This window comes from Artibeus jamaicensis, unplaced genomic scaffold (genome assembly GCF_021234435.1).
Source record: "Artibeus jamaicensis isolate MK-2021 breed Jamaican fruit bat unplaced genomic scaffold, CSHL_Jam_final contig_391, whole genome shotgun sequence".
NCBI classification, from domain to species: Eukaryota; Metazoa; Chordata; class Mammalia; order Chiroptera; family Phyllostomidae; genus Artibeus; species Artibeus jamaicensis.
In genome coordinates this window covers 15,759,573-15,774,208 of record NW_026521814.1, presented here as the reverse complement: position 1 = coordinate 15,774,208, position 14,636 = coordinate 15,759,573, and the positions used below count along the sequence as shown (strand labels likewise).

The 14,636-nt window shown below is 39.8% G+C and overlaps 1 protein-coding gene across 4 annotated transcripts in view; it reads left to right on the top strand.

Moving 5' to 3' along the window:
• The window catches only part of CCDC141 (coiled-coil domain containing 141), a 166,196-nt gene extending 160,228 nt beyond the window's left edge, over positions 1–5,968 (top strand). For all 4 annotated transcript variants that reach the window (XM_037130059.2, XM_037130057.2, XM_037130055.2 and 1 more), the window contains 2 exons: positions 1,041–1,894; positions 3,963–5,968. In XM_037130059.2, coding sequence (XP_036985954.2) covers positions 1,041–1,894; positions 3,963–4,230 — 1,122 coding nt within the window. In that variant the 3' untranslated portion in view covers positions 4,231–5,968. The remainder of the gene's footprint in view (positions 1–1,040; positions 1,895–3,962) is intronic.
• Positions 5,969–14,636: the final 8,668 nt, after the last annotated feature.

The window sequence follows — 14,636 nt, the reverse complement described above, 5'->3', positions numbered from 1 at the left end:
ACCCCACCTGGGACAGAAAGGTAAGTGGTGGGTGTTCCTCTATTGTATCTCGCTGTGTTTTGTTGTGAAGGGTCACAAAGTGCCATGGTTCTGTCAATATCCACATCCCCCACTGGACTATCATCTCCATGGAGATGAGGAGGCAGACACTGCACTTCCTTTACTCACCATTTTCTCTCTCCGATGCCCAGCAGTGCTGAGAGTACCGTAGGCTCTCAGTAGATGTTTTTCAGTGTAAGAGTAAAACCAAGGGGCTTTAAGAAAATAAAGCCAGTCATTAAAAATACCTTTCTCTATATGAAATACCTGGAATAGTCAAATCGAGACGGGAAGGAGAAGGGGCTGGGGGGACAGAGAATGGAAAAGTAGTGTTTGGAGGGTACAGAGTTTCACTTCGGAAGGATGAAAAAGTCCTGGAGATGATCGAGGGTGCTGCTTGCACAATATTGTGAAGGTACTTACTGCCATTTAACTACTCTTAAAAATGGGTACATGCTAAATGTTATGTTATATCTATTTTGCCATAATAAAAAAAATAAGATAAAAAGAATGGCTTTATTTGGAGAAGGGAGGGATCGCGCTAGGAGAGTCCAAGAGACGACCTGAGGAGGGAGCCTGTGATGTTTAGGAACAGTGTTCAGCTGGAGTGCAGACAACCCAAAGCAGAATTGGCTGGCGAAAGGAGACTCCTCGGATTATGATTGGAAAAGACCTTTATCCAGTCCATCCCTCCATTAGAGATAATAAACTAGGCCTTTCTCTGTCCTGTTTTGCAAGGTCTATCATGTTTCAGTCAGTTACTGGAGGTCAGTTTACTGGTTCCTCCACCCTGGGATGGAACTGTGCCTGGGGGGAAACAGACAAATGGTTTCCAGTTCCTCAAGCCTGAGCCCTGTGCAGCTGTAACTCACCAGGGCCCCAGGGCCCCAAGCTGTAACTCACCCTAGCTTTTCTCAAATTGTATCTCTAATGCTGAGCCTGAGACCTGGAGAAAGAAAACACAATGACTAATGCAAGGCTTTGGCTTTTCTGTTTTGAAGGAACAGGCACAGGCAGTGGCTATTTTGGCTGTCAGTGGAACAGAAGAAGGCCAGCTTCCTCAGGACCTGAAGCAGCTCTCCTCTGGCAAAGAGGGTGGAGCCCAAGGCCTGCTCCTGGCTGTAGACATGCTTTCAGGAGAAGAACATGAGTGTGTCTCACCTGATGACATCTCCTTGCCTCCACTCCCTGGGAGCCCCGATTCCCCCCTTGCCCCATTTGACATGGAGGTCGAGGAACATGCCAGCCCCTCCCTAAGCCTTCACATAAGCAGCTACAGGATGCAGACTGCAGCCAGCTGTCCAGGGGAGGCCCAGGAAACTGGCCTTCCACCACCCGCTGCTTTTGCTGATACTTGCGATGATAAGAGAGAAACTTTGTCAAGTCATTTTGAGAAGCCTCACCCGCAGTTCAAAGCTGAGCCCCCATTAACCTCTGGAGGACTGCTGGAAACCAGTACTGCCATCAGCAAAATCAGTGCTAAACATCCCGAGAGCATGCCGAGTGAACTGCATGAGAGAGCTTTACAACAGCACCTGCAGGCTCAGGAAAGTTTGCTAGAAACACGGGAGAAAATGCATGCTGATTATAATGTCACTAAAACCCAAGATAGGCTGCATGCTTCCCAGGATGCATTCTCGGGCCTGGGGTTTCAATTAGGCCCCAGCCGGGCCTATCAGAGGCAAATGGTTCCCCAAGAAGAGATTAAAAGTACCTCAGCAAAGAACAGTGTGGTCAGCCTAGCTGGCCAGGCACCTAATTTCTCCAGGCTCCTGTCTAATGTAACTGTCATGGAAGGTTCTCCAGTGACTTTGGAAGTCGAAGTAACAGGATTTCCAGAGCCTACACTGACATGGTGGGTAGCCTATAATGACAAGCCATAAACAGAAACAAGTTGAATCACCGGGCAAGTCATTCATGTGCACTAACTGGAAGGTTTAGGGATAGCTGATTAATGTCCTGCCACACTGCAACTCTGCATGACCCAACCTCACGGCAACCCCCCAGCTCTCATTTTAATAGCAGCATGGCTAATACCCTGAAGGGAAAAAAGTAACCATCTGAAATAGAATTTAACAAACTCCAAAGGCACTGCGACTTACTTGTGCTGGTTTTTATTTAACATTCCACATTTCTAAAGATGGTAGGTTGAAAATTTCCCCTATTGTTTATTTTTGCATAAGCATGAAATTTTCTCAGTTTAACATCTTTTATTCAATTAAAAAACATAAGAATTTGGGTTTTTCCCTTTCATTTACGTATCCCCGCTTTTTTTCTCTTCCCAGTAGTCACTCATGTCATTTTGGCAAAATTTGTTTGTTTCACTAAGATTTTTTATACCTTTCTTCAGTGTGAGAGATGGAATAAAAATATTTCTTTCACAGTTACTCCCAGTGACAGGTAACAAACCCATTTTTGAAAGGTGTTATGACTGACCTGTGAACAATATGACTTCACTATGGAGACATTCTTTTTTAGCCTATTTGTTTTAATAGAAATAACCTGCGAAAAAGCTTGTAAAGGCAGTTTTAACTTTCCCAATACTTGGATTAATTTTAAACCTTTAGAAAATTTTCATCCTAAAGTGGATTTATTAGAGGGCAAAATGATGAATTTGTGGGAATGAGTTTATATTTCTGAACTAAGTCAAATAGCATTTCTTTATCATAATGTTTTAATAGATATTAAATGATTAGTTTCAGTTACTGTGTGTGTACATGGGGGGTACTCAAAGTGTGAAGCGGTTACCTACAGAATCTATGAGAAAGCATTGGTTTCTCCGATAAGTAGAAACCGCACTTGTGCTCCGGTGCAGCCATTTATATGCTTGTGGATTTATTTCGTTGTTTTTACCACTGCATGTTTTTTACAGATCAGGAATTTCATATTTTTGAATTTAAAGGATATTTAATTCATCATTAAATATCAATGTACCCTAAAGAAAAATGTTGTCTGAAGTGTTTCTTGTTTTTGTCCACATAACAAATAACTTGGTTAGACTATGTTACTAAGGAACTATTGCAACTATAATACTGAAGAACTATAGTGAAAAAAAATATCTTGCCCTCAGATTTGCAATTTGCTCCATTAACAACTGACAAGATGTCATACATTCTTAGGACATCAGAGAAATGGCAAATGATCACTTAGTGGGAGCAGAAACTATTCAGGCTGTCACAGTTCTTGTATAGAAGGACATGGATATAAATAAATAAGAATCTAGAATAAACAAAATAAATTATTTGCTTTCTAAAAAGATGCAGCCAAGCACTCATGTTTTCAGGAAACTTAGAAACATCCTCAACAGTAATAATCCAAATGCATAAATACCTTTTATAATTAGAATTAGTTTCCTTTTAATAAAATTAACTCATTGGTTAAACGAACTCATTTCTGTAGGAAATACTATATAATAAGTACCTTCCTCTAAAACAGCATGTTGGCATTCGCATGCGGGCCTTCTGGGATGAACACAGTGGGGCAGATGAGCATCACCTAGTGCAGACTCCAGACTGCTGGTCCGCAGCAGCTGGAAGAACCAGGGAGACCAAATAGGAGGGGCCGGTTCCCATTCTAGATAATTGCCAGGAGCAAATCGGGCCCCAGTGTGACCAGATGGTCTGGTTTTTTGAGAGTAGCTGATATCTGAATTTTCATATGCACCATTCCAATTGTTAAATGGTGTCAAAAAATCGATTTCTAGAAAACATGGTCTGAGCCAATCAGGCATTTCTCTGCACACCAGCTGCCAATCTCTGCCGGAAGGACGAACAGCCCCATTGGCATCTGTGGTAGCTGCAAAGTTCCTGCTCTCACTAGAGAGTACTGCAGTGGTGATGGGCTTATGTGCAATGGTTTTTAGAAATTGGGTATGATGTGGATAAACAATGATTCTGACTTTAAAAACTGACTCTCTGCCTCAGGTACAAGAAGGGCCAGAAATTGTCTGCAGATGGACACTTACAGGTTTTCCACAAGGAGACAAGACATTTGGTGTTCATTCCGAAGGTATGTGGGACAGACGCAGGCCTCTATGTGGCTCGGGCCCAGAACTCTAGTGGCAGTCTCTCTTCCAGTGTCATCCTCCATGTGACAGGTAACCGCAGGCCGCCAATCACAAGAATAAACTGGATAACGCTGTGTGTCATCTATGTGAGTGTATCGCTAATGTACTGGCTACTCCTGCAGTAAGTGGGCTTGGCACCTGTGGACGCCACTCTCACAAGCCTACAGGACAATACAGTTGTTCACTTTCCTGTGTTCTGACCATACTGCTTGTAGGGCTAAAACCGTATGACTGTTTGGTGAAATAACCCAGGTTTCTTCAGTGCTTTAACCTATGTGAGGAGCATGGTAAATTATTTGCTGTCGATAAAGAGATTTTTTTGTGTTCCACAAAGAGATGTGTTCAATGGAAAACACAGTAAAAGCACACTATGGTTATTCCCTCCTAACTTAGGAGCATGCAGATCAAGGCTCACAGCATAGGGATGTGAGTCAAATTTTCAAATCCAAATGTTTGAAAATTTAATTTTAATTGTACTCATAAATATCTCTTTGTAGAATAATGGTAGAAATATTGAACTGACATTCTAATTTTCTTTTGCGTGTTAGGTGTTCTTTAATTTTGTTTTTCATGTCTTGATCTCATTTATTGAAATATATTTGATGTGGCTTTAGCGTAGCCTCCATTCCTGAGTCTGAGGTGAATGCTGTAAATAACCACTCCTCCTGTTGATCTCATGGGTTTGACGTTGGAGAATAGATGTGCCGTCAACTTTAAGGGGAGTTTCAAACTTCCGTCAGCTATGCGTGTCACAGAGCAGGATGGGACACGGTCAGTGAGCACAGACCAGCATTGTTCCTGTCATTCTCTCAGCATGCTGTGGGCAGCCATGCATACGATGGCAACCATTTCCTCCTGCTTCTAATCTTGGTTCCGCTGCTGACCATTTTTGCAGCCGATTGTAAGGCATATTAGTAGTGCCTCAGTTTCCCACTTGGAAAAATGGGTTCATCATCTACCTCTTGGACAATTGAGAGTTTTTATGTCATGTCTTACAAAGATCTGGAAAATGAAAAGCATGCAATGAGGCTACAAGTAATTGTATTGTTGAGTCTAATTTGTCATCACCCTGCCTCCTGCCCACTGTTTTTCTTTCAGATGTTGTTTCTTCAGAATATTTAATGAAAAAGATTTCTGTAGTATGTGATCTCTAATTAGTCCCATGTGAGAAAATGAGGTTTTATGAATTGGAGCTTAAATTCCTCTCTAATTTCTTAAGACTACATCCTCTTCAGAGATTTGAAGTTAAACTCAGGAGGGTGCATTTAGGATGATCTGGGTGTGGTGAGGGAGTGACATCAGATGAATTCTGTTCTTTATTGTAATTATCACTGCAGGTTTGAAGAATGTTCTGTGCCTTTCTGAAATATATTATTCAGAAAAGGGGGATTATCTTTTTGGCTCCTTTTAAAAATAAATGTGAATAAGAGTTGCATTTGTTTTTAGATTTTAAACATAGTCTTGTCATACTAGCATAAAATCTTGAGTTGAAAGAATAATTCATTATAGTTTTTTGATGAAGAGAAGGAATTAATTATGTTGCTGTAAGACTGTCTACAAATAATAAAATATTTAAATATAATATATTCAAGTTGATATTAAAAAGTTACTGAATGTTATCTGAAGATGCGAAATGTGTGATTGAGTAAAAAGTTGTACTTTTTTGTGCTGTATAATTAGTTAAATTAAAATATTAGCCCTGGCTGGTGTAGCTCAGTGGATTGAGTGCAGGCCTGTGAACCAAAGGGTCCTGGTTCAATTCCCAGTCAGGGCACATGCCTGGGTTGCAGGTCGGGTCCCCAGTGGGGGATGTGAAAGAGGCAACCACACATTGGTGTTTCTCTCCCTGCCTTCCCCATCTTCTAAAAATAAATAAATAAAATCTTAAAAATATATATTAAATCTCTTAATTTTCTTCCAAATTTTGAAGAAATTTTGCCAGATTTTGCCAAATTTATGCCAAAATTTATGCCAAATTTTGACATAAGCCTATTAAAAGCTTATATATACAGTATCCCAGGGAATACATAGTCTCTTAACTTTCCTACCCTTTTGGTCTGGTTTTGAGTATTTTGCACATCTCGCCTAACTGCTCTTCCCATCTTGAAGCTAAAGAGTGAAATCTATTCATGCCCCAGGAGGACAGGCAGGGCCAGGTAACAAATTCTCTTCCCACCCTCTATCTCTTTTTTTGTTAATTTCATGAGATCTCCTTACCAATATTTGTCAGCTTGGTTGAATTTATGGTTTGGGGTAGTTAGGTCACAGGGACTTGCCCATTTGCTTCACTTGTCACATGCCAATTAACCCTTTGGGGAGCAGGGTGGGATATACATATATGAGGTCTGTCCAGAAAAAGTCCAGCCATTGTTAATATAACAAGAACAGTTTGCATGCATGATATTGATGTAACCTGGCAGCCAAGGACAGTGGACTGGAAGGTGCATGCATGAACAATTACAACTTCACTGTATTAGTGTGGAGGTGGTAGATGCCATTGAGTGAGCACATGTTCTGTGTGGCTATTGCATTCAAAATGAGTGAGTGAGTAGAGCAATGAATCTGCATCATATTTTGTGTTAAGCTTGGACATTCCTCTGTGGACACTATTTGGATGAATCAGAAGGCCAAAGCTACGGGCAACCGGTGATTGCCGACACACCTACCTGGTCGTGCATCATGTCTCCTGCAGAGTTTTTTGGCAAAACATTGAATTGCCCAGGTGACTCAGCCCCATCCAGCCCAGATTTGGTGTCCTGTGACTTCTGGCTTTTCCCAAAACTAAAATCACCTTTGAAAGGGAAGAGATTTCAGACCATCAATAAGATTCAGGAAAATATGATGGGGCAGTTGATGGCATTTGGGAGAACTGTGTGAGGTCCCAAGGTGCCTACTTTGATGGGGACTGAGGTGTCATTGTCCTAGGTACAATGTTTCTTGTTCCTTTTTCAATAAATGTCTTTATTTTCCATAGTACATGTCTGGATATTTTCTGGACAGACCTCATATGTTCATACTGCATGAACAAATAAGGCATATAAAGCCCTTGCTATATTCGATGTATTTATCAAACATAAGATTATATATATGATTATATACATATATACACCTATGTGTACATACATACATAGAGTTTAAATATTGCGAAAAAGCATTACACAGATATTCAAGATATATTTCAGATCATTTTCTATGTATCTTCCAGTGTATATTTATGTAACTATCTACCTACCTACCTGTTTTTCTGGACTATCAGTTGACTAGTAATTCCCACAGCAGTAAAGAATAATTAGCTATTGGTTATATTTGAATTTCAAAGACTTAAGTGTGATATTCCTTTTTGCTAGGATTTCTGCCTTGATCAAAGAATTGTCCTCATGAAAGTATGAACTAAAATTATTGGTCAAAAAGGGAAAAACCTAGCAACTTCAAATGATTTGCTCTGAAATTATAATTAGGATTTTTGCCCATTTACTTCTAGGATAAATTCTAGACATTAATATCAGCACACTTTTTTCAGTAAGAAAATGAAAAGAAAGATTAAAGAGAATACGTACTTGACACCTTAAAGGGAAGCAGCACGAAATGTGTGCTGAGCTTCCTACAAGGCAAAATCACTGAGTTTTCCAGTTCAGATTCTCTAATAAAAGGGTGTAGAAACATTTGGTGGTAAAGTTTTCCTCACCCTGAACTCCAGAGAAATGTATTCTATAAATCCTTTTTATTTGAATCTCTGCATATTTTATAATATCTAAAATACTTGGGAAAAGAAGCAGGAAAAATTTAGTTATTTCATTCAATAGTGTCCACCATCATGTATAGTCAAGATACAGACTTAACATAGATTACTGCAAGACCCTCTAACTCTTTCACTGAAGTTTAAATCCCTTCAAGTAGTAATCAAGATCCTTTCATACTTGGCTTCCCCTTTCCAGACTCTGTTCCCTCCTTCCTGTCCTCTCCTTCCCTCCAAAGCCAAATGAACGCAGGTGTTTACCCTGTCGTGCTCTTTCTTCCCTCCAATGCTTTCTCCCAGAACTCCCTTACTGCGTTCTACCCTGTCTACATGTAGCTCAATGCCTGCTTAGCTTTCCAGTTCCATTTGAGACACTACCCCCCAGGGAAGGCCTCTGGCCCATCAATGGAGTGTAGGTGTCCACACTCCTTTTGAATTGTCAGGTAAACAAAGATAAACTTAGCTTGTATTTTCTTTTTGTCTCTTTTTGGTTTTGGAGAAAGGGGCTGGGGGAATGTAAAGAGAGAAAGGTGTGTTTGTTATCTGATTATTCTTCCTTATTATCAACATTACCCTGTCATAATCGGCTTCCAGCCATGAAGTATGTATTAAACACTTACCTAACCTATACAACTTCAGCAAGAACCCACCAGATCCTCTGCACCAGCCCTTGATTAAAATTTTAAACTTACAGATACTGGGAGATGCTGGCTGTAGTGGTCAGGTCACAATAACACTGAGAAGAGAAGAAGCAAAACCCAGGGCCACTGTCCCAAAGTGTAAAGCACGTGACATCAAGTGTGAATCTCTTCAGGGGTCAGTGCAGGAGTGGTGTCTCCGCTTTGTGGCTGCGTCCCAACTGCCCAAACCGGAACTTACATACCCCTGTAGCACACTGCACAGATTACCAATATTTTATTGTAGCTGGGGCTCAGCAGTCTGGCTGTGAAAAGATCTTACTTGAAACCAACATTTCACTCGTATGTGTAAATGTTTTTTTTTAAAGGCCAAATCCAAGAGCTTAGATCATTTGAATTGCAACTGAAGGAAGGAAATGATAGGGCATCTTGTTCCACTTTGTTTTCACTCATGACCATTCCAGAAATTGCCATCTGAAGCTTTTCAACATTTCTGTTGTACCTACAGTGTTTTAAGTGTATCCATGATATAGATTAGTTGGAACAAAATAAAATATTTCTTCCTAGCATGCTCTGATGTTGTGCTTGTCAGTGCAAACACCAAAGCCTTATTATAAATGGTTTCCATTTATAATAAGCAGAATCCTGAGCTGCCTCAGAGAGCCCAAACATTTGCATTCATGAGATGAAAGTGTCCTGCTTAAAGCGACAATTCATTTTCTCTGCTCTCATCACAAGATGAGATATGAATGTTATCAGCTGTGTATAAATTCAACCTCAGGTGGGAAAAGAGTAGCACAAAGCTACTAATTTGGGCTTTACCACGGCTCCTGGTGGAGTGAGAGTGTGCGCACCTCATGAACCACCCCAATTTCGGTGGTGGACAGTGGATCACACCCCTCCGGGTCGACAGTCTTTGATTCTTTGGCCAGGTAGCTGTTCCCTTCATTCAATGGATAGGTCTGCCTTTTTATAAAATGGGAGGACTTTTACTTTATTTCCTCCTCAAAGTAGGAGGATTTATTTTTTCCTCCTTTTATAATGGAGAATTAAGAAAATTCTTTTTTATATATACCATAAAATTAACACCCCATCCTCTTCAAAAGACAAGGGAACAGAAAGAATTACATAGACAAGAATAACAGAGTGCATTTGTTTCCATGTAGCACAGTAGAAAACGGATGAAAATGAGACATATTTTAACCAGAGGAATGGCTGGAAACATTGATCCAACCTTTTTCTTTAAACCAGAACGATGATAGTTACATGATTTGAAATTTTCAGTCTGTATTCAAGTGGGTTCCTGCTATGGCTTTTTTCCATTTAGAACCCACTTAAATCAATATTTGTGAAATGCAGCTTGGCAGAGCTAGCTAATGAAATAAATTCTTCCCTTTGTCATTCAACAACTGTTCTCTTCCAAGAACTTTATTGATTCCAACAACTACAACATGGCACCTTCTATCTTACATTGTCACTAAAAATCATTTAATAAAATCTTTTCAAGGTAAGAATTCAAAAAATGATCTGCAGAGAAATACTTTACTCGTGGCAAATAGTCTCTGACATGCTGTTGACCAACAGAACAAGTTGGACACACAGACAAAGCGGGAACCCAGGTACCTGGAAGAATTGGACAGGCCAAAATGCCCATCCTCTCCAGAGTCTTCTCCAGCGACCTTCACCCGTCACCTGCCGCTTGTGATTGAAGCTAACGCAGCTCCGGAGGATGCCTTTTCAAATGCATGTTTATTCATTTCTATTACTTTTAAGGGAATAATAGGATTACTTAGCAAATCCGCGTCTGATTCTTGTACAGAAACGGGATCTGTGGGAACCTGGAAGGTTCGGACTGTATGCTGTGTTTCCCTCAGTGTTGGGAAAGGTAGGCAGGAAGAGAAGAATAGCCAAAAATCAGGGTGCGGAAACTGAGTGTCAGCTATGGGTTTTCCCTTCACTCTCAGTGTGAATTTCCTACGGATGCAGGAAACACACCCGTGTGGGGAGTAAATGCAAATGCTTGTGGGGCGCCCCTGAGAGGAAGGGAGAGGCCGTAATAACAGGTGTCTGCTTATTTTTGTCCCCCAGTTCAAGGATGGTTCTGGGTGGCAGAGGGTGTCTGGGTGACACCTAAACCCAGTGACCGGTGTTCTTACAAGAAGATGGGACAGAGATGGAGACGGAGAGGAGCCACACAGGAGAAGGCTGTGTGGCGGTGGAAGCAGAGCTTGTTGTGACACAGCTGCTGTGAGCCCCACGGCAGCAGAGACGGCAAGCACAGCCACAACGAGAGGTGGTGAGGATTCACCTCTAGGGACTTCAGAGACTCTCTCTCATTCAACACTGTGCTGGCAATCTTCGCTAGTGAATAAGACAAGAAAGGGAAGGTCTATGAGGTAGTCAGATTAAATTTACTCTGTACTTTACATGTACTTTATCACTTAAAAGAAAACTAACTGATGCACCACAAATGCCGAGTATTGAACTTGTGTTTCATCAAAGGCTTTGTAATATAATCTTATAAACAATGGAGCACTGTTAAGACCCCTCCATGTCTTATCATTGTAGATATGTTCAAACCTACGTACATGTATTGTGTAACTGCACAAGTGTTCATTTTCTATTACAGTTAAAAATGGACCACGCACGCCGTGAAGAACGACTTCACAGGGTATTAGTGTGTGAGCCAGGACCACAGCCTAAGGCCCTGGGGCTGGTTTTCTTGGCCTGACTGCAGCTCTCCATGCTCTGCCTGCAACCCCTGTGGGCGCAAGTTCAGTCAGAGCGATGATGGCATCTCACAGAGAACCTCAGAATTTAAAAAATCTGTATCGTTTCTTTAAATATGAGACGTTATGGTTGGTTGGCTTAATGACAGTTCTGTCGCAAGCAAGTTACATGTCATCAGTATCATTGTCAATTAATAATCAATTCAAGAGATTTTGTTCTTGGTAATATGAATGTGTGTGTGAGAGAGAGTGTGTGTTGTATGCATGTACCTACTGAGAATGAGTTCTCACCTGTATGAGTAGGCAACATACAGGATGCCCAGGCTGTATGATATTGTGATGTAATCAGTTTAGAAAAACACTTTATTTTAATGGTACCAATGCCATGAACAGCTGACAACCAAGAGTTCAGGAAGAAACAGGTTTTTCTCATGATAACAGTCATATCATACAGATGTTTTTACGTGCCAGCTATAAGAGAAAACAGCAAGACTCCAGCTTTTAAAATGTATATTTGAAAACCAGTATATTTCAAACAGGATTTTCAAACAGCTGATAAAAGGGAAAATACTATTCGGATAAACATGCATCAGAATACATGTATATCATCTCCAAATATAAATCCATTTATATCCCTCAGGAGTAGCAATCCAAGAAGAGTTGTTTATAAGTAGAACTTTAAGGTCACTTTTATGTAGATGTAATAATATTGTAAATCATGCTCCAAAAGAAGCTGTTGGTTTGTAATCATTGGCTATTGTATTTGCATGTTTCGTATGAAGTACTGAATGTAGGCTCCTAAAGACTGGCTTCTCTAGTTCATTTCCCAGGGTTGTTAAAGCATGTAGGATTACTATGGGAACAAATGAGTGTGTTTTCATTTTTTTATTTTTAATGATGTGTACATGCTGATAATGAAATGCATATTATGTCTATTAAGTACCGGTAAACAATAGAATATACTAGCTTTTTTTTTTTTTAGTTCTACTGGAAGTTCTTTAAAATGTCATTTAACATTAAACTCCTGTAAAGGTAATAAAATTAATCTGACTACCTCATTCAACCTTTTGCAGATAGGGGATTTTATTCTTGTATGAATATTGACTGACAAAAATACTCTTTATAAATTTTCTAAATAAATTACTCCATTTCAAGAGGAAAAATCATCATGGTAGTTAGTATTTGATAGAGAACATCTATTTCACATTGTATTGCATAATAGAGATTTGTTTATAACAGGACTATAATCAAAGCAAACGAAGATAGTTTTCTAAGTTAAATGTGTTGATGTCTCACCAGGGTACTAACTACTGAATTTATTTCTCCTTTACTTGCTCATCACTTTATTCATTTTAATGAGAACATGTGTAGGAACGATAAAATAATGAACTATTTCTTTTGTTTGGCACTGCGTATCTAACCATACATTGCACAGATAATTTAACCAGATGGTCATATTAAACATTTTCAGGTTCATGGAACTGCACTGGAGAAGTTTACTGAAATGGAATTCCATGTCAGACATAAACAGGAAATACTATCTAAGGCAGTAAATAGGTAAGAGTTGATGAAGGCGAGAAGGCAAACAATAGCTGTACGGACATGAAGAAGCAACAAATGGGATGATGGGAACCATCATCAGTGCCAAAGAGAAAATGCAAACCCAGTTATTATGATGTGTTAATAATGTTCTTCTCTGTGATGTTCATTTAAAAACAATAGTGTCCTCCTTTCTCTTCCCTGCTTTGGAATAGAAACATGCATACACATACATATGCATACATATCCATATATATTGACAAACTTGCTTGTGAATGCACCCAATAATATCCATATCCATAATGGGTGTCCTCTGACAATCTTACAATGACTTGTTTTGGAAAGTCATCCCAGACATCCTTATCTGTCCCCATAGGACCGTTCCACAGGAGACTCCTTAGGCTAGCCGCAGGGCAGTTTCCTCCAGTTTAGAACGCAGACACTGTCATAGAAAGCTCTCAGGGTTAGCCTGTTTGAGCCAACCTGCAAAGTTTCAGGTTGGTAGAAAAAGAAACGTCTCTTCATTGTATGTCCACACTTGGCAGCCCCTGGTTTTTCTACTTGATTTTCTCTAAATGAAGAGTTACAATAAAGGAGGATGAAAATATTTTTCACACCTGCTATGGAACTACACATCCTAAAGAATAAGTTGCTAAAGCCAGCTGCCTGGGTTTTTGTCTGGTGTGTCTTTTACAGCCCTTCCCACAGAGAATTGGAAGCGTCTGCATCGCCTAGGAGCTTGTTCAAAATGAAGGTTCTCAGATTCCACTCCAGACCTACTGACTCAAAATCTGCATTTTAGCAATATTTTCAGGTCATTTTTATGCAAATTAAAGTTTGAGAAAAACATTGTTTTAGAGAGTACCTTTATTTTTAAAGTGTTCCAGCCTTGTGTGCAGTAATTTTCATATTGGTGACAGCTATGCTCCAATTCGTATGATTCAAAATACAAAAATTTACCCTGACTGGTGTGGCTCAGTGGACTGAGTGCCAGCCTACAAATCAAAAGGTCACTGCTTCAATTCCCAGTCAAGGCACGTGCCTGGGTTTCGGGCCAGGTCCCCAGTAGGGGGTGCTTGAGAGGCAACCACACATTGATGTTCTCCCTCTTTCTCCTTCCCTTCCCCTCTCTCTAAAAATAAATAAATCATTTTAAAAATGCAAGAATTCAACATAGGAACATTGAGATAGATTGACAAATTTCTATAGTAGAAACAGTAAAAGAAGTTAGAATAGTATAGACCACCCTGAAATTCTGTAGAGTCCAGTTTTTATGTGCATTCAGGTTAGACATCATATGTTTAGTCAGATAGTTTTGACAATGTGTGGTGATTAGGCAATGCCACCAAAAATTTTGCAAAATAAGTACCAGGGAAAATGACAAACTTCTGTGTTCCAAACCCACAGTGCTGCCCAACTCAGAAGCATCTTAGGGTTGTAGCAGGCCAGGCAGTTATAATGGCTAGAAGCCTTGTCTGTTTGAAAAGATGCCAAAGATTTACTCAGAATAGGAAAGGTGTTCTGTGCATTTACAGCTCCTTTGGGAGCGATATCACAAACCACTTGCGGTTACACTCAGAGTTATTTGCCCCTCCAATGAGCATAAATAGCCAGTAAGTCAATGCCAATGTTAAATACCCTCTGGCAAGTTTAGGTATGTGAGTTCCCAGAACAAACTATTTTAAGTGATCTAAAAATTTGAATTATATGTGCTCACTTAAACATTTTTAGTAAAAGAAACTAAGTTTTAGAAGACTATTCATGTCTACTGCTGCCATTTCTATAGGTAGGGATTGCCAAGAAAACTTTGTGGTTCATGCTATTATCATTAAAGTATATATTTTTTATTCCATATATACTACCAAATTTATTTGGCTATTTTAATATGT